Here is a 24028-nt window from a genome sequence, read left to right on the forward strand (position 1 = left end):
GCGAGTGCTGGCGCAGTGCCACGCTGGCAAGAGTACAGCCACGGCACAAGCCCTGATAGACCACCAACAACTTCGGGGGGGGGGGGGGGGGGGGGGGGGGGGGCAGAGAAACCCCGAGGGTATGGGTGCGAGTGCTGGCGCAGTGCCACGCGCCCCCTACAGGCTGCCAAGAGTACAGCCATACCACCATCCCTGAAAGACCACCCACAATGACAAGTATCCCTGCTGGGCGACAACGGATGTTATATCACACTGGGGAGCAGATGGAAGGAACCAGTGTTAATGCAGCTGCTTTCAGCACATGGGAAAGTCATGGGAGAAGTGGCAGCACATCCTAAGGGCCCATTTACACTTCATCAGTTGGTACGCTTTAGTGCGCGTTAGTACTCTGTTTTCCATTTCAGTTAAAACGTGTTAAAGAGAAACTCCGACCAAGAATTGAACTTTATCCCAATCAGTAGCCGATACCCCCTTTTACATGAGAAATCTATTCCTTTTCACAAACAGACCATCAGAGGGCGCTGTATGACTGATATTGTGGTGAAACCCCTCCCACAAAGAAACTGAGGACCATGGTACTCCTGGCAGTTTCCTGTCTGTAAACCTTGCTGCATTGTGGGAAAGAGCTTTTTACAGCTAGTTTCCAACTGCCAAAAAAGCATGCAGCAGCTACATCACCTGCCAACAGGAAAAATGTCACCATGTGATAAATGTCAGAATGTAAATCAGGGATTTAAAAGATTTTACAACGGGCAAACACTGACTAAATCATTTATACATAATTATTGTAAAAATGAAGCACTTTTTTATTACATTATTTTCACTGGAGTTACTCTTTAAGTGTGAACGGTGCCATAGGAAAACATGGGCATTAATTTGAAAATCAGTTTACTTTCAGTTATAACAGAGCAACCGATTAAAGGGGCACTATAGCGAAACAAACATTTTAAATAAGTGCAAACAGGCAAATAAGTACATTTTTTCCAGAGTAAAATGAGCCATAAATTACTTTTCTCCTATGTTGCTGTCACTTAGTGGGCAGTAGAAATCTGACAGAACTGACAGGTTTTGGACTAATCTCTTCATGGGGGATTCTCAGGGATTTATTTATTTTCAAAAGCACTTAGTGAATGGCAGTTGCTCTGTCCAACTGCCAAAAAAAAACTGTGTAGCGAGCAGGGAAGCCGGCCAGCATCATTGTTTAAATCCTTTTCAGGGAATAGCTTTATAAAGAATAAAAACCTTGCTGAGAATCCCCTATGAAGAGATGGACTAGTCCAAACCTGTTACTTCTGTCAGATTTCTACTACCTACTGTGACAGTGACATAGGAGAAAAGTAATTTATGGCTCATTTTAATCTAGAAAAAAAAAACACTTATTTGTTTAGGTTTCTACACATTTTAAATTTAAATTTTTTTCGCCATATTGCCCCTTTAAAGGGGAACTTCAGCCTAAACAAACATACTGTCATCAAGTCACATTAGTTATGTTAATTAGAATAGGTAATATAATCTCTTACCCACCCTGTTTTAAAAGAACATGCAAATGTTTGTGATTCATGGGGCAGCCATCTTTTTGGTTGAAAGAAGGTGACAGGGAGCATAAGACAGTTCCAACTGTCCCGTGTCCTGATCACCCCTCCCAGCTGCGCGCGCTAGGCTTCAAATCTCAAATACAATTGAAATTAAAAAAAAAATTGCACCAAAACAGCAGAACAAGAACAACATCAGAAATCCCATCATGCTTTGCACAGCATCAGAGGGAAAATGCCCGGGCAGTTTTCTTCTGTGCAGCTAAAAATGAGGCTTGTATAAGAGAAACAAAGTTCTGATGCTGTGAAACTGTTAAAGAAACACCAGGCCTTTCCAGTGCTGCTGAGTCGATTTTTAGTCCGGAGGTTCACTTTAAGTGTGAACGGTGCCATAGGAAAACATGGGCATTACTTTAAAAATCAGTTTTCTTTCAGTTATAACAGAGCAACTGATTACTGTAAAAGGGTTCTAAGCCAGGCTGCATCTAAGACTACCAATAGAGGCGTACAGAGCCCTCAGAGACAAATATACACCTTGTATTCAAAACAGATGCCAACTCTACACTAGAGCTCTAAACTCTGAATAAAAACGCAATGCACACATAAAATAGCAGAAAGGAGCACCTAGCCACAAGATAAACTTTTTTTTCCTACAGCAGGGAGAGGTGGCAGGGCTTCCTAAAGGTGCATACACACATCAGACCATAGTCTTTGGAAAATGAAAGATCACAGACCAATCTTACCACCCTTCATGTAGTATGAGAGCCATACCTACACAGTCTATTCTATGGAGCTGAACTCCCCATCAGAAAAAAAACTTTGCAAGATTCTGCACACACAGATGCTGTACAGACACAAAAGATCAGTATCTGCAAAAGATCTGTTCCTGCCAAAAATCCATTCCTGCAAATTGCAATGATAGTCTATGAGATCTGCAGATCATCATACACACATGATTTAACTGACATTCATCTGCAGATCAGATCCACCAGGATGGATTTTTAGATCTGCGGATGACTGCTCGATCTTCAGATGATTGCCAGTTAAATCATGTGTGTATGATGATCTGCAGATCTCATAGACTATCAATGCAATTTGCAGGAATGGATTTTTGGCAGGAACAGATCTTTTGCAGATACTGATCTTTTGTGTCTGTACAGCATCTGTGTGTGCAGCATCTTGCAAAGTTTTTTTTTTCTGATGGGGAGTTCAGCTCAATAGAATAGACTGTGTAGGTATGGCTCTCATACTACATGAAGGGTGGTAAGATTGGTCTGTGATCTTTCATTTTCAAAAGACTATAGTCTGATGTGTGTATGTGGCCTAAGACAGACTGTATCTGCTTGACTAGCAGCACAGGTGTGCAGAGCCCAATTATAGGCAAGGTACACAACTTGCATTCAAAACAGCATAACAGGCTCTGGGGCAGACTTATCAAAGCCAGAGCAAAGAGTACTGGAAAAAACCGAGCAACCAATCAAAATTCATGATTTAAAGGGGCTCTAGAGCGAAAAACTAAAATTTTAAATATGTACAAATATATACAAATAAGTACATTTTTTTCCAGAGTAAAATGAGCTATAAATTACTTTTCTCCTATGTTGCTGCCACTTACAGTAGGTAGTAGAAATCTGACAGAAGTGACAGGTTTTGGACTAGTCCATCTCTTTATAGGGGATTCTCAGGGATATATTTATTTTCAAAAGCACTTACTGAATGGCAGTTACTCTGTCCAACTGCCAAAAAAAACTGTGTAGGGAGCAGGGAAGCTGGCCAGCATCTTTGTATGAATCCTTTTTAGGGAATCTCTATAAAGAATAAAAGCCTTGCTGAGAATCCCCTATGAAGAGATGGACTAGTCCAAAACCTGTCACTTCTGTCAGATTTCTACTACCTACTGTAAGTGACAGCAACATAGGAGAAAAGTCATTTATGGCTCATTTTACTCTGGAAAAAAATGTACTACTTATTTGTCTATGTTTGAACATAATTTAAATTTTACAATTTTTCACTGTAGTGCCCCTTTAACCACTTGAGGACCGCAGTGTTAACACCGTCCGTTCCTCTCAGAAGCTCACCATTTTCTTCTTACGGTGATCCCTTCCAGTTCTGACAATATCTTCTCAGAACGGAAATATACCAGTTGCTGTCAGTTATAACTGAATGTGCAAGGTAATGTCCATGTTTCCCTATGGCTCAATGGGTGATATTAGTTTAACAGTGTGCTGACCAGGAAGCTATTATGGGGTAATGGCCATTTTTAAAATGGAGGATGGAGAATTCCATTGATCACAGTGGACAAATGGGACGCAGGAGAGGAGAAAGATTGAGGAGTAGACTACACAGGAAGTATGACCTGTGTATGGTTACTTTGACTTTATTTTCAGTTCAGGTTCACTTTAAGGCCTCGCTGCAGGGCCGATCAGTCCTCCTCCCTCCCACCCCCTTTTCTCCCCACCAACAGAGCTTTCTGTTGGTGGGGTCAGATCGACCCCAGGATTGTTAATTTATTGTAAATATTGTATTTAATTAAATTGTGCTTTTTTTAAATTTCTTAACCCTCCCTTCATCGGCCTATCACAGCGGATCTCTTTTGTGCCTCCCAGGGTGACAGCCGTGTCACAAGGCTGTCCCCCAGTACAGCGCTGTTGCAGATCGCAGTGCTGTACACGGTTAATAGACGGCGGTTTTCACTTTTTTTTATTGGTAGTCTTAAGTGTCCCTTTTAAAAGGCAGGTGCTGCTTGGAAGTGCTCTTACCTACTGTGGTTTTTTTAATGCCTAAAGTCTGTGGTTTTCACAATATTTGAAAAAAATACATTTTGATTTAGGGTCCTTTTATAGGCCAACTAGTAGACCCAAGCTCGTTTAAAAACCCTAGGTCCTTTTATTTGAAGGACTTCCGAGGCAAAATATATATATAAAAAAAAAAAAATAAAAAAAAAAAAAAATACCTGCATCCTATTTTAAGGCACGGAGGACGCCGTCCGCACCCTCCCGCTGGGTCCCTGCCGCTCAATAGCCCCCCGGGCCGGCTCCGGACCTCACAGCCACAGCACAGGGGAGGGGGGCTATTGAGCGGCGGAGACCCAGCGGAACGGCACGGAGGGCGCGGACGGCGTCCTCCGTGCCTTAAAATATGATACAGGTATTTTACTTTTTTATATTTGGCCTCGGAAGTCCTTTACTGCCGCCCCCAGTCACTGCGCATGTGTGCACCCGATGCGCGCCCGCAACTGCCCGCCCACCTCGCTCCCTGGTCTTTCCAGCAGCCCGCTACTGTGCACATGCGCAGCAACAATATCAGGGACGCTGCAAAACTGTTGGACGCAGCGACACTTGGACTTTATTATAGAGGATGAGCTGTGGCAAGATTTAGAAAAATTACACCGCAGCCGAAAAGTCACATCTCCAGGTAGATCCACATTGGGATTAAAGAAGAGGAGAAAAAAGAAGTTCTGGTGCAGTGGCAGTGTAAGGCACTGCTGATTCCGCGGCGCCCGGAGCACTTTTGCCGCGGGGAGAGTACCGCGATATGATGTGGTCAGTGTAAAGAGCGATTTCAAAACTTGCCTTAAAAGTGCTAGTGAAATGATGCTCAATGTGATGTGTTCTCACATGAGTGATGCGCTTTTGAATCGCAAACGCTGCTCCTGCACCATTCTCTGAGAAACTATAGGGAAATCGCAAAGCGCTTGAATAAGCACTTTGAATAGCAATTTCCCTAGCACTTTTACGAAAAAAATGCATTCATTTCCGGGTCAAAAAGTTCACTTCCTGACTGACGTCAGGAGGTATAAAAATCCAGGGCTGTGGAGTCGGAGAGTCGGGCAATTTTGGGTGCCTGGAGTCGGAGTCGGGAAAAAATGCACCGACTCCGACTCCTAATGAATTTGTAACTGTAATTAAAATAGAAAATATGATAAAATGTTCTATTTCTCAGATAATAGTCATTAAAAATAATGTATATATACAGTATATATACAGTAATAGCTGTGCTTAGTCCACAAAAATGAAATAAACCAATCAAAATTAGTTACTTGTGCTGCTTCAATAAAGCAGTTCCCGTATTTTTAAGGTCAGATATACATATCTGATTGTGACTGTATATATGATGTGTACACAGGAATCTCTTATATATACTAAATAACATCTATGCTGTAAGAATAAAGCCTGATGTGTAGCTGTGTCACTAATAGAGATGGTCAATGAGATGGAAATCATTCTGCACTGATGCTGATTTATGCAAATGTATGCACTCCCTTTGCTGATGAAATCAAATAATTTGATAGGTTATTAAAATTTGGTTTGGTGACTACAAATTAAAGGGTAACTGAGACGGATGAAAAGTAAAGTTTTATACATACCTGGGGCTTCCTCCAGCCCCCTTCAGGCTAATCAGTCCCTCGCTGTCCTCCACCACCCGGATCTTCTGCTATGAGTCCTGGTAATTCAGCCAGTCAGCGCTGTCCAGCCGCATGCCGCTCCCACAGCCAGGAACATTCTGCACCTGCGCAATAGTGCTGCACAGGTGTAGTATGCTCCTGGCGGCGGAGTGTGTGCATGCGCACTACGCCTGACTGGCTCAAGTACCTGGACTCATAGCAGAAGATCCAGGTGGTGGAGGAGGACAACGAGGGACTGATTATCCTGAAGGCGGCTGGAGGAAGCCCCAGGTATGTATAAAACTTTAATTTCATCTGTCTCAGGTTTACTTTGTTACACAGTAGTACTATACTCTACATATGCACTCCCCACAGAGCTGCAGGGAATCCACTGAGAATGCTGTGCACATTGAACACAGAGGTAATGTCTGTCACCCTTAAACCTTGTTCAGATTGTGCATGAAGAATGTGTAATAGAGGAAGAATCTCCTCATTCCCCTGCAGAGTACCTGCACATCATTCTTACATGCACCCACACTTACATTGCCTAGGGCCTGATAGATGTTCTTTGTTCCGGTTTGAACCTTTTACAAGTACTCTTACCAAGGACTAGTTTTAGTCTAAAGGGAATAAATATAGTAGTCTACATATCCTTCTCACTTCAGTTGTCTTGTAAAATTCATAAGCGTTGGCAGTTAAGAGACGAATTTCATGTTACATACTTTTAATCAACAAAATTGTAATATGCAAATTAGAGGAGTCGGAGTCGTGGAGTCGGTGGAATCCTAAACTGAGGAGTCGGAGTCGGTGGATTTTTGGACCGACTCCACAGCCCTGTAAAAATCCTCGCACCAAAAAAGCGTTTTTCTAAGCACAAGGAAAAGCACTAACCGAATCGCTCAGCGCTCGCAATTGCGCTAATGATTTGTGATGTGAACAAGGTCTAAAGCTTTGTTTAGATAAATGCAAATGTCAGAGGGGAAGAGGGGGGTCTAAGCTCACAAAGTCCCATTCAACTGCACAATACAAGACACAAGCTCGATAACACCAAACATGCAGTGCGTTTGTGAGTCGGTAAGGCCACGTTTCCACTTTAGCAATATCAGCAATGCACAGCGATGTGATCTGCAGGGAAATCGCATGTGCACAGAGTGCGCTGTCCCCTTCTGTGTGCTGCAATTCACTGCGCAATCACAACGCATGTCTGCAGGCAACGCAGGGGGCCACCATGATGCAGGGCCCTGCACCACGATGCGGTTGTAATCTCATTCTATTACAAAAGAACGGGACCACAACACGACTGCCACCTCGGTTACCCACAGCACGGACATGGAAACCATGCCCAACAACGAGAAACAAACGAAAAGGGGACAAAAATAAACTGCAAAAGGAGACGTTCTTTAGAGAGATCAAGAAATGATTGATATTCACCAAGTAATTTGTTCATGTTTGATCCACAATTAGCCTACATGCAATCACCTTTACTGCTGGCAGACAAGAAAAAAAAACAAACAAAAAAAAAAACTAGACAGCACCAACTGCAATTATCTATAACCACAACCCCTAACAATGTAATCTGCTAAGAGTTTTGGTTTTTTTCTTTTCTAGAAATACATTTGCACAGAGGGAGATACTTGTTGCTCAGCAGCTGGAAACAGCTAGTTCCCACAATGCAACAAGGTTCACAGACAGGAAACTTGTCAGGACCATAGTCGTGACATCACACTGTGGGAGGAGTTTCACCACAATATCAGCCATACAGAACCCCCCCCCCCCCCCCAATGAGGAGGAAAAGGAATAGATTTCTCATGGGAAAGGGGGTATCAGCTGATTGGGATGAAGTTCAATCCTTGATTACACTTCCCCTTTAAAAATAGGAACTCCAGTGAAAATGTAATTTAAAAAAAAAGTGCCTTGTTTTTACAATAATTCTGTATAAATGATTTATTCAGTATTTGCTCATTGTAAAAGCTTTCCTCTCCCTGATTTACATTCTGACATTTATTACATGGTGACATTTTTACTGCTGGCAGGTGAGGTCAGTGGAAGGACATGCTGCTTGCTTTTTTTGGCAGCTGAAAACAGCTGTAATCAGCCGTTATGTCCCACAATGCAACGAGGTTCACAGACAGGAAACTGCCAGGACCATGGTCCTCACAGGTTCCTGTGGGAGGGGTTTCACCACAATATCAGTCATACAGCTCCCCCTGATGGTCTGTTTGTAAAAAGGGATAGATTTCTCATGTAAAAGGGGGTATCAGCTACTGATTGGGATGAAATTCAATTCTTGGTCAGTTCCTCTAAGTTCATGTCCATGTAGGCTATCCAAAAATACCTGCACTCGTAAAATGTGCCTGAACCACATAGCGGGAACAAGGCCTGAACTCTGAGGGCTCGTTTCCACCATAGCGAATCCGCATGCGGGCCGACATGCGGATTCGCTTGGTACATTGAAGTGGCCGGGGCTGTTTCCATATGTGCGGCGTGCGGGAGCGATTTGGCGGCGGGCCAAATCTGCACGACGGGACCCACAGAATTCGCCTGCGTCAGGAATCCATGCGAATCGCCGCTAATGTATTTAATAGGAAAAACGCATGCGTTTTTTACATGCGTTTTTACCCGCGATTTCTTTTTCAATGTTATTTTGCCCTGGCAGAGTCATGTCAATTTCGCATGGCACCCTGCCATGCGAAATTGCACGCGAAATCGCGGGTAAAAACGCATGCGGAAACGCATCCGCATGCGTTTTTACAAGCGTCGGGATGCCGGCGAAATCGCGTCGCAACAGTGGAAACGGGCCCTCAGAATTCACAAGAGGCGGATATCTCCTTTATCCTGCAGACACAACAGAGATCAGAACAGGTTTTTCTGACTGTTACATCACAAGATGTTCAGGAGAGGATTTGCCCGAGGGCGCATGCTGTACACACACACAGACATGTGAGAGCACCACCCTATGGGAACACAACCCAGCAGGCCCGGCTCATTCACTATCTCTGGGATGCTTTCATAAATTTGCCGTGTTTTCTTAGTCTAATCACATGGTAATGTACCAACCTCATCGAGCAGAGAACACATCACGGAAGCTGTGGACGTGCGTTCTACAAGCCGTGGCTGTAGAATAGGTTTTCCATATATTGCTCCGCTATTTGCATAATCCCTTCCTGAGCCAATTCATTTCCATGCTTTGATTTCTGCCTCATTCTATACAGGACTTTTTCTGACAATACAGAGGAAACTTTACACAAACTGTGCTGAAAAACTCTTAAAGTGGACCTGAACTCTTACACAGGAGAGAAGGAAAACAGAGAAATGCACCCTGTATGTATTCGGAGAGTTTAGCCCATTTAATTCCCCCTTAATTGTGTGTAATCACAAATTGAAATTTGATCCTCCCGTGTCACATGACTGCCTATGGCAGATAAGCCCATTTGAAAGCACTGGATTTTAACAATATGTCTGCTTCCATGAATCAGGAAGTAGAACAGTGCAGATTTTTTTAAAGATTTGTATCAGCTGTAATAAAAATGTTTTTGTTTAAAGGTTATTATGCGGTTGTGTAGCTTTTACAGCAGAGAAGACTTCTGAGTTCAGATCCATTTTAAAACACACCTGAAACGAAAGGGATATGAAGGCTGCCATATTTATTTCCTGTTAAACAATACCAGTTGCCTGGCTGTCCTGCCGATCTGTTCAGCTGCAGTGGTGTCTGAATCACACACCTGTAACAAGCATGCAGCTAATCCAGTCACCCTACAGCCAGAAATACCTCCTCTGCATGTTGTTCAGGGTCTTCAGCTAAAAGTATTAGAGGCAGAGGATCAGCAGGACAGCCAGGCAATGTGCATTGTTTAAAAGTAAAAAAAAAAAATATGTCAGCCTCCATATCCCTTTCAGTTAAGGTGTCCTTAAAGTGTAACTGTCGGGCATGAAATCAAAAATCATTTTTTTATCTGGTAAACAAGTAATAAGGATGCTAACCAGGCAATCCAAAAGTTAAAATCACTATTACTTTTTTTGTTGATAAATGATCATTCCCCAGTTTACCCGACTTATTTGGTACACGCCCAATTTGTTACACAAAAAGGAAGTTGCAGGGCATGCTGGGTTGTCCTTTTCTGGTTGTCTACTTCCCACAACTAATGCAGCCTGATTGGCTGAAGCCTCTTTCCCTCCTGTTTTCCCCTCCCAAACCTCTGTTCCTCTCTGATGCTGCTGATTTATCATGCTGAGACAATGCACTTTCTATAGTGGTGGGCAATGCATATATAATTAGGCAGAGGAGTGTAAGGGAGGAAATGACATCAGGATTGGCTTCAAAATAGCTTAAAATGGGAAATGCCAAGAAGGTTTTTCTCTTTTTTTTACGTAGAAAAATCACTAAAATCAAAAATGTAGACAGTGCAATACATATGTAAGTAGAGTAAGTATTTACTTATATATCGGTTTGTTTTTCTGAGATCGTATGGCTGACAGCTCCTCTTTAAAAGAAAATGATACACATTTACCAGACATACACACAAACCCGCCCTGGACTCACCTCAATGAAGGTACTGAGCGTGGCGTTGGTGGGGTTGTGGGTGATGAGGAAGCGCATGTTCTTGTAGCACACTTCCACGGGGGCGGGGCGGTTGATGCGGGCCATGATGTCACAGCAAAAAAAAGAAAACCAAGGTACAAACCCGGGAGATAAAAATGTACAAAAGACACAAATATTGTGCAATATATCTCAGAAAAAAAGACAGCAGGGGCTTGTACAGTACTGGCTCCCTGAACACGTCAAAAAGCAAAAAACTGTTTCACGCCACGCGTCTGCAAGGCTCAGTAGTGTTCAGTAAGACCGTCCGTGCAGGCGCCGACTTCCTCCGTCCAGATTCCTTCTACGGCCGAAGCTTTCCCTTCCTTGCAGCAGGATCCAAAAGTCCTGGCACCTCCCCCGGCGAAACGGCTGGTCGTAGTTGACCAATCACGTTACCCCATCTGGATAGACTGTGAATTTTACGGCGGGCACGAGCTGTGGCAGAAGCGCAGTGTCCCGTGACAAGGAGAGTCCTTTGTGGGAGCAGATCCTCCTGCGGTGGGCTCTAATGGTGGTTACCGGCGTCCGCCGCCCGGCTGGCAAGCCTCGCAAAGACCATGGGGTTCATGCGGAGGCGCGGTGTTGGGCGTGGCAGTATTCAAAGGTGTATCTCAGCAGCTCCATATATCGCACACTTCACAACTGCAAGAGAAAGACAACAAACAATCAGATGAGGATCCAGTTCAAACTTAACTTACAAAGCTCTCCACAATCTCTCTCCTGTATATCTCTTCACTAGTTTCCACATGCCAACCCAACCGCAATCCCAGATCTGCATATGAGCGTCTTTTGTCCTCCTCTAGAATCACTTTCTCACATTCACGTATATGAGACTTTTCACGTGCTTCACTCCTCCTCTGGAATCTCCTGCTACAACACATCAGTCACTCCCCAACCTTTAAATGTGCCCTCAAAACTCCCTTTTTCTGTCAAGCATATGCTCTGCCTTAAGCCACTTCAACTTTGACCTCTGGTCAAGTTGTACTTCCTAGCAGATCACTTAAACCACACTGCCACTAGGTATGAATGTTTTATACTACCCCACCTCTTGCCCCCACTTTTTAGATTGTAAGCTCACAAGGGCAGGGCCTTTTGGGTTTTGGGAATTTGTTACACATTTATTCATATTAATTTTATTACTGTAATTTCCAATTCTTTATTTTGTACCAACTCTGTGTTTTGTATATTGGTGCATCTGTCTGTATCATATAATACGGTGGCGCTATATAAATCTACAATAAAAATAAAATTTAGACAAATATGAAAAGCAGTGACAAGCGATATGGTGCATAGATTACAGCAGTACGACAATGCCAGGGTAGAGCTCCGATCCTATACAGACAGTCCCGACTTACACACAACTTGGGTTACGTTTCATAAACTTTGTTTAAAGGGGCACTATGGCGAAACCTTTTAAAATTTTAAATAGGTGTAAACATAGACAAATAGAAAGTACTTTTTTCCACAGACTAAAATGAGCCATAAATTACTTTTCTCCTATGTTGCTGTCACTTACAGTAAGTAGTAGAAAACTGACAGAAGTGACAGGTTTCGGACTAGTCCATCTCTTCATAGGGGATTCTCAGCAAGGCTTTTATTCTTTATAAAGATATTACCTAAAAAGGATTTAAACAATGATGCTGGCCAGCTTCCCTGCTCGCTACACAGTTTTTTGGCAGTTGGACAAAGCAACTGCCATGCACTACGTGCTTTTGAACATAAATAAATCCCAGAGAATCCCCTATGAAGAGATGAACTAGTCCAAAACCTGTGACTTCTGTCAAATTCCTACTACCTGCTGTAAGTGACAGCAACATAGGAGAAAAGTAATTTATGGCTAATTTTACTCTGGAAAATACACTTATTTGTATATGTTTGCACTTATTTTAAATTTTACAATTTTTCGCCATAGTGCCCCTTTAAGTACAAATTCTTCAGTACTCTTTAGCTACAGCAGAGAGCCAGTTATCCAGAAGTCAACAAGCCAGCAGTCTCAACCAACCAGCACAAATCAACAATAGTCCTCACAGTGGTGAAGGCCAACTTCTTAATGTGCATACACATCCAATTCTGATTGGCCAGTTTTACCCCTTCCATGTAGCATGAGAGCTAACCTAACAATCTGTTCATGGTATTCAAGATCTGTTAGGTACTTATACTACATAGAGCTGGTAAATTTGGCTAGTGATTGGCCAATATAAAATTGGATGTGTGTATGCAGCTTTAGGCCGTATGTGGGCTCTGCTGTGCTTATAGACTGGGTTCCCTGCACCCCCTGTGTAAATATACTTTCAATTACTGCATTTTAACATTTAATTCAGAGTACATGGTATGTACTGTATATGATGTAAGGTATAGAACTGTATTAGCTGAGCAAATGTTTAACATCGGTTCTCAATGAACCACGTAGCACACTTAAAGGGGAACTCCAGTGAAAATAATGTAATAAAAAGTGCTTCATTTTTACAATAATTATGTATAAATGATTTAGTCAGCGTTTGTCCATTGTAAAATCTTTCCTCTCCCTGATTTACATTCTGACATCAAATCACAGGGTGACATTTTTACTGCTGGCAGGTGATGTCACTGGAAGTAGCTGCTGCTTGCTTTTTTGGCAGTTGGAAACATTTCCCACAATACAACGAGGTTCACAGACAGGAAACTGCCAGGACCATGGTCCTCACCCTTTCCTGTGGGAGGGGTTTCACCACAATATCAGCCACACAGCGCCCCTCGATGATCAGTTTGAGAAAATGAATAGATTTCTCATGTAAAAGGGGGATATCAGCTACTGATTGGGATGAAGTTCAATTCTTGGTCACGGTTTCGCTTTAAGGTATCCATACATCAAGTGATGACTGGCAGATTCAAATCAGAGAGATCAATTGGCTGCCCATTCACCACAGGCCGATTCCTGACCAATTTCATGATATCGATTCGTAATTGGCCTTTCGACGCCCCCACGCTGGCACCCTAATGTTTATTGTGCACTACTGTGTTTACTGTACCTGTACCCACGTTGCAAGCGCCCCCCCCCCCCCCAAAAAAAAGCCGGTCGTTGTGGAAAAATCTCGTTGTGGGTACAGGCCTTTACAATTCATTACAATACACTCGGACAAAAACACACCTTCAAAGTATCTACTTCACAAGAACACGCACCGCTCCTCACATTCTCCCTATATAGGTCATGTATTGTCATGTCTGTGCAGACCTGCCGGTGGTTACTCATCGCCGTGGTTACTATGCTGGTTTGATTGCAGAAGTTGGCTGCCATGACGGCCAGCTGTTAAACTGGGTTCACACTATTAATGTTACCCTCAAGGAACAGGACTGGATCCCTCAAACCCTGGGGCTGAATACGGCACAGATGTGTCACTAGCCTGAGGAGGGATGAGGTGTCACACTATGGAAAGAGCCACCAACTGCCGAGGTGGAGAACAATGTGCTTGGGGGTCAGTCAGGGGATCGTCACTGCTAAAGATCCGGCATGTACTCCTACCATATTATTGTTGTGTAATTCTATACACTGACATCTTCTGCAGCACTTTATAGAGTACATAGCCATGTCACTGACTGTCCTCAGAGGAGCTCACAATCTAATCATACCATAGTCCTAGTCTAGAGTACATATTCATACCTAATATGGTAGGACATTAAAGTGCTGCAGAAGATGTCAGTGCTATATAAATACATAATAATAATAAATAATAATAATAATATGGTAGGACATTAGACTATGACTATGGTAGGATTAGAGGGTGAGCTCCTCTGAGGACAGTCAGTGACATGACTATGTACTCTGTACAGTGCTGCAGAAGAGTACCTGATAATTAGCAGAGGTAACAGAGGCATCTTTCTTAGTAGCAATTGTACTGCGACCTCCCACTACTCCTGACGTATAATCTTCGCTCATGTCATGACACGGTTTTCTCTCAGTGACTTTAGTTCAGCCCCAAGCTTCGTGATCGCAGCCTAAGCTACATGTGACGCGCAGCATGTGGTCGGTGAGACAACAGCTGCTTTCCGCCTAAAACAACAAAACCTGCTGAAAACGGTTCTCATGCCTGCAGCTGTGATTCCAGCCGCAATACGCCGGTCACCGTGAGACCCGCTTCCTCGCCTCTATAATTAGCCCCGCGGCGATCACACGAAGGCTTGCGGGACAAGCGGGGGTTAGTAGTCACAGTCACATGACAGACAGGCCAGGAACAATAGGAGGATGCCAGCGCAGGTGATGTCACCGGCAGGGAGGAAAGTCCCACAAGTGGGGGGGGTTATTTATACCCGGACGCCAGTGACCGCAAGAGCGAGGCTGTCACTCAGGAAAGAGTGCGTCATTGTCCTTTCATCTCTGACATGTGGTGACCCTGCTGGGCGGGCTGCTAATACCGCTGCCCTTGTCTGCTGGGATTCCTGGCGTTTGCTCAATAAACAAGGTCACTGCAGGGTAACAAGCCAGTGACAGGACAATCGCACCTGCCCCTAAAGCACACAGACGCGGTAAACAATGGCTCAACCAGTTCATTCACTCGAAGCATCTCACACCATCCCCATGCGTCGTGCGTGGGAATTCTGCACGGCCTTATGCTAGGTACACACACAATGCATTTTTCTGACAGATTTACTATCAGATCGATTTCCAACATGTTAAGGCACCCTGCAAATCCGATTTGAGATTCCGATTTTCCCTGGATGTTAGCAAAAGAAAAATAAACGCAGAAAAAAACCGCAGCATGCAGTACCGAATAAAAATCGCAAGTCGGAATAGATTGTGAAAATAGATTAAAAATCGCAAATCGGAATCACATGTAGTGTGCAAGAGGCCTTTAAAGAGAACCAGAGATGAAGCAACCTCATGTATTTTACCTTATAAATCAGTGGGAACATGACAGTAAACACCTAATCTGCTCTTTGTTACATTGTTCTCTGTTTAATTTGCCTGTTATCACCTCTAAGATAAGAATCCCGACTAAGCAGTCGGTCTGGCTTTGCTACAGAATAATTATAGCTGAGACTGTGTTCTTTGCTGTCTTCAAGTCCAAGCCTGCCCCCTGCTGGCTTTGCTCAGGAATCATTATAGCTGAGTCATTATAGCAAAGCCAGAATCAATGCTCAGTCCGGGATTCTTATCTCAGCTAGATAACAGACACTTTTAGCAGTGAGGATGGAACAGAGAGCATGGTAAATGTTTTCTCTAATGTTCCCACTGATTTCTATGGTAAAATACACAAGGGTGCTTCGGCTCTGGTTCACTTTAAACTGATTTCCGATCAATTTTCCATAGGGGTGAACGGAATACTGATCAGAAATCAGATCGGACATATTGAAAATAGACAGCAAATCTGTCCGAAAATTGCATAATGTGTACCTAGTGTAAAGGCCCATACCCACCTCGCGAGTTTTCTGACCGGCGATTTTTTGAGAGACAAGGGGTCATATCCGCTATCTCAACGCGAGAACAGGCGCATGATCATGCGAATGCCGCTTAGCGTTGCAAGGTGATAATGACAGTAATGGCGTATTGGATATTTAAATTTCCCGCGCAAAGTACTGTAATCGCTTGAAGTCTTGTCCGTGCCCATCGTGTAACGTCACGCATACCTGCCGGCCGGAAGGTGGATCTGGGGAGCACCCGTAGTCACGGAGACGTCGCTGGATCCACCTCCCTGCATCACGATGTGAGTATGTCGTTTTAGGCTCGGCCCACCCTTGCACTGCTCAGGGCAGGAAGCAGAATCAACTGTTAGGGCTGGTGCACACCGAGCGGCTTTTCCAGCGTTTCTGCAGCCGCTTGCAGCTGCGGATCCGCTTGGTCAATGTATCTCAATGGGGGTGAGGCATTTTTTGGATTTCGGATGCGTTTCTGCCTCAATGTTAAGTATAGGGAAAAACGCAAACCGCTCTGAAAAACGCCTGTTCAGAGCGGTTTTGCCGGCGTTTTTGTTACAGAAGCTGTTCAGTAACAGCTTTACTGTAACAATATATGAAATGTACTATACTGAAATCTGCTGCAGCAATCCGCAAAACGCTAGCAAAACTCCATAGAAAAATAAGAAAAAGCGTTTCAAAATCTGCTAGCATTTTGCGGATCTGCTAGCGGTTTTTGGTGTGCACCAGGCCTTAAAAATAGAATCCGCTTCCATTAGTTAAAAAACAAAACAAAAAAAAAAAAAAAAAAAAAGGATCGCAGAGACCAAACTGCTCAATTTTCCGGATGTAGCAGATGCATGGTCATAGCTCTTTATGGTGCAACACGTCCACCTGCAGACGCAAACATAACTAGAGTACTGAGCGGACTCTGAACTGCCCCCTACATACCAAACCGGCGCGCTGCAGATAGGAGCTGAGTCCAAAGGCCCAGACACACATCCAACTTTGGACAATTTTTCCACCTCCACGTAGTACGAGAGCTGACCTGCGCAATCTGTTCCATGTAGCATGAGGGCCAAATTTTGCAGACTATGAAGTGGTAAAATTGGATGTGTGTAGTGGCCCGTATGATCAGAGGCTCTTGGGATCGGGCTATAGGGTGCAATAAACCTCTGGTGGAGAATGACACCAGAGTAACAAAATGCTCAATCGTCAAACATGGCTTTACTTTAATAATCTTAGCAAGTTCTTTAAAAGTCCATTGGAGTCACGTGACTTCTGCCTTGGGAAAAGAAAGCCTTTGCCCCAGGAAGGGGCACTCCCACATAGCTGAGCTTATTCAGCATACAGAGGGGGCGGGGCAGAGACCCAGCTCACTGTATTGATGCTGCTAAAGTTACAGTATACCTGTAACTTAAACAAAAACAAAAAACCTACTTGCATTAGTAGGGGTAGCCTCAGGACGCTCCACAGCAGGGGTGTCAAACTCAAATACAAAGTGGGCCGAAATTGAATACTGGGACCTAGTCGTGGGCCAACGTCAATGTCTACTGGCCACCTTATCAAGTTCCCTGGTGTCTAATGCACCCCCTCCCCCTTCTAACCCTTATACAGTTCTTTGTTTAGTGGTCCTCACCCCCCCCCCCCCCCCATACAATTCCCTGGTGTCTAGTAGCCCCACCCTCTCCTATACAGTTCTAGTGCTTCCCCCCTCCACATACAGTTCCGTAGTGCTTAGTGCTTCCCAGGTGTTCCAGGGCTTCATCTAGAGTGGGCCACACATCAGGCAAAGTGGGAAAACCACTAGAGGGCCAAATTTAATGGCTCGGAGGGCAAGATTTGGCCCACGGGCCGGAGTTTGACATGTATGCTCCAGAGGCTTGCCCACACCGCCACAACCCCTTCGCAGGCGGCCGGGGACCTCTTTATCTTCACGCCCACCCTCCATGTACGAGCGCGGTCAAACTGCAGGTGCCAGTATGGTCCTACGCAGTAGCACAGAGTTGCTCGTGTAGAAAGGAAAAAAAACAAAAACGGCCTCATGCTACTGCGCGAGCCATAGTTTGTGCCTGTGCAGTGCAGAGAATGCGTCCGCGAGCGATCTTCAGCATTAAATTCGAAGATTGTTAAGAGTGTCCCAGCGCAGAAAGAGCATCCATGGGCTTCCCCCTACCCTGATAAGTATAACATTTAACCCAATTACAGGTGTCCTTTAAATAAGTAACAATTCAAACTGGTGCCTGGAGTGCAGCTTTAAACTTGGCATAAATAGCAGCCTGGAAAGTGTTTTGCTTGGGGGCAGAGAGCGGGTCCCTGCACACCTGACCACCCACCTGTGCCTACAGAGAAACTTGTGCAGTGAGCAGGTCCCTGCATACCTGACCGCCCTCCTGTGCCTATAGAGAGAAATCTCATGCGGTGAGGGGGTCCCTGTACACCTGACCGCCCTCCTGTGCCTACAGAGAGAAATCTCATGCAGTGAGCGGGTCCCAGCACACCTGACCGCCCTCCTGTGCCTACAGAGAGAAGCTATCCAGCGAGGGGAGAGAAGAGTTACAAGTAGTTATTCTGTAACCTCACTGCCTCTCCTGCTAGCGATGGAATACCCAGGGAATTTCTGCACACACCTGTAGTCAGGTAATGGCTGCTTACACAGGGGGCATCACAGGCAGTACACAGCGACTTTAAAGAACCAATTTCTTTTCCGCACAAAAGGTTTAGTAAGGAAACAACATTTTGGCCAGATGGTTCTGTAGCACACATCTGTATATTCCCACCACCTACTTCACTACTGACAGCTACCTCTTCACTCAGCCATTAAAAGTCCAATACCTGGTTACGGCTGAAATGGTACCTGATCAGGTGACTTGATGGGATACCGGGTACACTTAATATCATTCCTACTTCAAAACAAAACTGACTGGCTCACAGGGATCAGTAGCCAATGAAAACGTCTCCTAACCGATGAACGGAACTACATTGTCTAAAGCAGGGCTGTGGAGGTGCGTCGAGGAGTCAGACCTATTTGACTCAGAGTCGGGAGTCGGATTTTTTGTACCAAATCCACAGCCCTGGTAAATATTAGACTAAGGCCTCATTCACACTTTGTGCGCTTCTGTCCGCTTTTTTTCAGCACATCAAAGTTACAGATTGATACATGTTGCTGAAAAGCAGACAGAAGCAGACCAGTGTGAATGAGGACTAAGGAGTCGGAGCAATTTTGGGTACCCAGCGTCGGAGGTTTCATAAACTTAGGAGTCGGATGATTTTTGCACCGACTACAAAGCCCTGGTCTAAAGACAGTGTTGATCTGTGCCGGCAGGAATGTGGTATTGCGTCCAGTGCTCGGAGCCGCCAGCGTTAACACTACGCCGCATCAGGCTTAGGCAGCAACAAGTGCAGTGTAGCTTTAGCTGTCGCGGGCCCGCTACAATTGAGGGCTGGCCAGACAGGCATCTGAACCAGCAACCCGGCATCTCGCTCAAGCAGAAAAGCATTTGGCAACCTCTGTGGTGGTTCCTGTCGTTTGTGTCATGTTTTGACCCCCGCAGGGGGACACAGAAGAATCCTGGAAGCTGCATGTAGAACTAAACGAGGTTGGAAACGATTGAATCGAATGCAGTGTTTGCACTAATGGTAAATGATGGTAGCAACATTTAAAAACCACTGTCCATTTGAGTGAGAACTGCAGCAGTCGTGTAACATCTGTGCAATGCCCTGGTAAACCAGCGCTAAAAGTTCAAAAGGTGATTATTTCTCTGTGTGGAAGCTGAATGAGTGAGATTTTATGTCACACTGAGATGGCTGCCGTTTACACAATTACATGCAAAGTTGAAAAAAAAAATAAATGGGAGACTTTGGGAAAGTCCTAGTTACCATGACTACTACACATATAATTCTTATCTCACAAGTTTTATTTTCATTACAGGTTTGCTTCAAGTCTTATGCCTGAAACAAGCATGCAGCCAGAGGGAGTCCCGGCACCAGATCTGAATGCATGGTCCCAGCTCAGGGAGCGTTTCAGGCGTTCTGAGATTTTGTTTTTTCTGCATATGATCTTCCACGTTCATTTGCTATTTTTCAGATCCAGTAAAATACATGGCAATCAGGAACGCACGCATTGTGTGTGAAAAACATGCGACTCCCAAGAAAGTCCTTCAAATCCGGCAAAACCCGCAAATCCAATAAGAATTCTCCCTTGCCTTAGATCAACACACCCACCAGACAAGCTTTGAAAGAAAAAAACGTTTGTTACAAAATATACAAATCCTGTAATGAATCTCCAGTGTCTACTTCCTGATTTCATGAAAGGAGACATAGGGTTAACATCCTGCATTTACATATTAGCAGCTCTGCCGTAGCAGCCAGCTGACACAGCTGAGAGATCAAATTACACTGGTGATTAGTCACAGATGAGAGGGAATTAGACAGGCCAAACTCTCTAAATACACACAGGGTGCATCTCTCTCCTTTTCCTTCTGCCCTGTGCAAGAGTTCAGGTCCACTTTAAAGTAATTTGTCAGCTAGCTGCCATGGCAGATAAGCCCATTTGAAAGCACAGGATGTTAATATGCCTGCTTCTATGAAAGCAGGAAGTAGATTTATAACAGGATTTGTATCAGCTATAACACATTTTTTTATTTTTTAAAGGTTATGCTGCTGCGTATCTTTAAGAGCACAGAGGCAATTCTGAGTTCATGTTTGCTTTAAAGGGAACCTAAGCAGAGGGATATGTATGCTTCCTTTTAAACAATACTATTTACCTGGCAGTCCTGAACTCTTTGGCTGCAGTAGTGGCTAAATCACACAGCTTGAACAAGCATGCAGCTAATCCAGTTACACTTCAGTCAGAGCACCTGATCTGCTGCATGCTTGTTCAGGGGCTGTGGCTAAAAGTATTAGACACAGGATCAGCAGGAGAGTCAGGCAACTGGCGTAGTGGTTAGCGCTCTCGCCTTGCAGCGCTGGGTTCCCGGGTCGAATCCCAGCCAGGGCACCATCTGCAAGGAGTTTGTATGTTCTCCCCGTGTCTGCGTGGGTTTCCTCCGGGTACTCTGTTTCCTCCCACATCCCAAAAACATACAGATAAGTTAATTGGCTCATCCCAAAATTGGCCCTGGACTACAGTACTTACACTACATAATACAAAACAGACATATGATAATAGTAGGGATTAGATTGTGAGCTCCTTTGAGGGACAGTTAGTGACAAGACAATATATATATACTGTACAGCGCTGCGTAATATGTCGGCGCTATATAAATACTAAATAATAATAATAATAATTACTGGTATTATTATAAAAGGCAAAACCCATATCCTCAGTTTAGGTTCCCTTTAATGAGGCACTACGGTGAACAAACATTTAATATATGTGCAAACAAGAAGTACCGTATTTTTCGCCATATAAGACGCACTTTTTCTCCCCCAAAAATGGGGAGAAAAAGTCCCTGCGTCTTATATGGCAAAGGCAGGGAATCCCCGACTTCAGAACGTCGCCGAACCGCCGCCACGTCGGGGATTCCCTGCCTGTTTGCAGCCCCGTCTCCCCATGTGTCCTCCATCATGATTGCCGCCTGCCTGCGCTGCGTGTATGCCTCCCGCCACGTGTTGTCTGCCCTCCTCCCACCCGCTGTGTGCACAGCTCCCCCCGCGTAATGCCTGCCCCCCCCCCCCCCGGGTGTGCATGGCTCCCCCGCATGTTTCCAGGCCCCCCCCGCCGCGTGTACGGCTCCCCCGCATGTTGCCTGGCCCCCCGGGTGTGTACGGCTCCCTCGCGTGCTGTCTGCCCCCCGCCCCACTCCGCTGTGTGTACGGCTGCCCCGCGTGTTGCCTGGTCCCCCCTGGGTGTGTAGCAGCGGCGGCTTACCTCCTCCATCATGCCCGCGGAGACTGCAGACCTCCTTCCTCTATGCGCGTCTTCCTCTAGTGCCGGGCTTGTAATGACGCGTCATCGATGACGCGTCATTACAAGCCCGGCACTAGAGGAAGACGCGCATAGAGGAAGGAGGTCTGCAGTCTCCGCGGGCATGATCGAGGAGGTAAGCCGCCGCTGCTACACACCCAGGGGGGGGGCCAGGCAACACGCGGGGGAGCCGTACACACAGCGGAGTGGGGCGGGGAGCAGGTAACATGCTGGAGGAGTCGTGCACACAGTGGGGAGGAGGGCTCATCTCAGATGATCAGCGTAGTCTCAGAATTTTGTAGGACCTCACATAAATGAAAATCTGCTGTTACATATGTTGCCAGCTCAGTTAAAAAATAATTAGCTTACATTACTGAAACAAATGTGCATTTCACCATAAACAAACTTTCTTTGAGTCTGAGATCAGGTAATGAATGTGTAATTGAATTGTAGTGATGCATCATGTGCAACCATGAGACAGGGCCGGGGAATGACAACATCTAAAGGCTTTAGGTTAAATTGGGAACAATTGTCAGTCTTTGGGTGCAGCTGATGATATAATAATCAGGGGGAATGGTAATTTATAGGTTGCATGGGGCCGGCTGATGGATGGCATGGGGCAGGCTGGAGTATACATAGGGGACACAGGGGGAGACATGGGACAGAAATGGGAGACACAGGAGGTTACCATTTGAGGGATAACATGTACAAGGCGCTCCTGGAATATGGACATACCAGGTTTAGTATTTTTTTTTTCCCTAGGTTTTTGCCCTCTAAACCTGGGTGCGTCTTATATTCGAGCGTCTTATACGGCGGAAAATACGGTACATTTTTTTCCAGAGTAAAATGAGATATAAATTACTTTCCTCCTATGTTGCTGTCACTAACAGTAGGTAGTAGAAATCTGACAGAAGCGACAGGTTTTGGACTAGTCCATCTCTTCATAGGGGATTCTCAGCAAGGCTTTTATTCTTTATAAAGATATTCCCTAAAAAGGATTTAAACAATGATGCTGTCCAGCTTCCCTGCTAGCTACACAGTTTTTTGGCAGTTGGACAGAGCAACTGCCATTCACTAAGTGCTTTTAAAAATAAATAAACCCCTGAGAACCCCCTATGAAGAGATGGACTAGCCCAAAACCTGTCACTTCTGTCAGATTTCTACTACCTACTGTAAGTGCCAGCAACATAGGAGAAAAGTCATTTATGGCTCATTTTACTCTGGAAAAAACTTACTTATTTGTACATTTTTGCACATATTTTAAATTTTACAATTTTTCGCCATAGTGCCCCTTTAAGAGTGACAGACTTCTTTAAAGAAAGTAGGAAAACTGAGCGAGTGATATAAATGGAGGCAGAAGACTTGTCCCGCTGCTATGGGAGAGAGCCTCGTAATAGGTTGACGCTTTATAAAATACAATAAATATAAGGAGAGGGCGGTGTGTGATGGGGTGACCGTCAGCTGACATCTCTCGGTGGGGCACATGGAAGCAGTCAGTTACAGCTGACATCTGGAGGGAGGGTGAGCATACATGTACCACAACACAGACAGGCAGCAGGTGCACTCAGACCACATGACACACACACACACCTGTACAGCAGCGGTGAGCAGAGGGCGGGGGATGTGAGAAATTGATGACATGTGGCTTTTCCAGGAATCAAGGCTTTTCTGTAGGTTAGACAGGCAAACAGCACTAACGTGTGCATGACTGTGGTCATGATTCATGCTGCATGACTGTTTATTACATATTTTTGTTAAAGGTTACAGTATTGTATAAACTGTTATAAGTAGTTTAACACACTTGTACAGGGTATTTGTCTTTTCACGCAACTGTCCCTAAGGAGCTCACAATCTAATCCCTATTATAGTCATGTGTCTATGTGTAGTGCATGTATCATAAGTCTAGGGCCAATTTAGAGGGAAGCCAATTACCTTATCTGTGTTTTTGGGATGTGGGAGGAAACGTAAGTGCCCGGGGGAAACCCGCGCAGACATGGGGAGAGCATACAAACTTCATGCAGATAGTGCCCCGGCCGGGATTCAAACCGGGAACCCAGCACTACAAAGGTAAAGTAAATCATTTATCCACGTTACACCATGTATAACACAGAATTACAAACTATATCCCAGAACCAGTTTGTAAGTGGAGGACTGCCTGTATGCTGTTTAGCTGGATCACATGGATATACCGGTGCCTGGGGCTGAGCATGCATTATACTGCAACAGCTTCCTGGTACAGCCGACATCTGCTCCTGAGA

The 24028-nt window shown here is 44.8% G+C and overlaps 1 protein-coding gene across 5 annotated transcripts in view; it reads right to left on the reverse strand.

The window, feature by feature from the left end:
- PTP4A3 (protein tyrosine phosphatase 4A3) overlaps nucleotides 1-24028 on the reverse strand; it is a 145820-nt gene that overhangs the window by 19086 nt on the left and 102706 nt on the right. For 4 of the 5 annotated variants that reach the window (XM_068238093.1, XM_068238098.1, XM_068238094.1 and 1 more), the window contains one exon: nucleotides 10457-11137. In XM_068238093.1, the coding sequence (XP_068094194.1) occupies nucleotides 10457-10561 (105 nt within the window). In that variant the 5' untranslated portion in view covers nucleotides 10562-11137. Of the gene's footprint in view, nucleotides 1-10456; nucleotides 11138-13622; nucleotides 13706-24028 lie in introns of those variants that run through there. The other variant, XM_068238097.1, reaches the window with a different exon arrangement.

This window comes from Hyperolius riggenbachi, chromosome 5, assembly GCF_040937935.1.
Source record: "Hyperolius riggenbachi isolate aHypRig1 chromosome 5, aHypRig1.pri, whole genome shotgun sequence".
NCBI lineage: Eukaryota > Metazoa > Chordata > Amphibia > Anura > Hyperoliidae > Hyperolius > Hyperolius riggenbachi.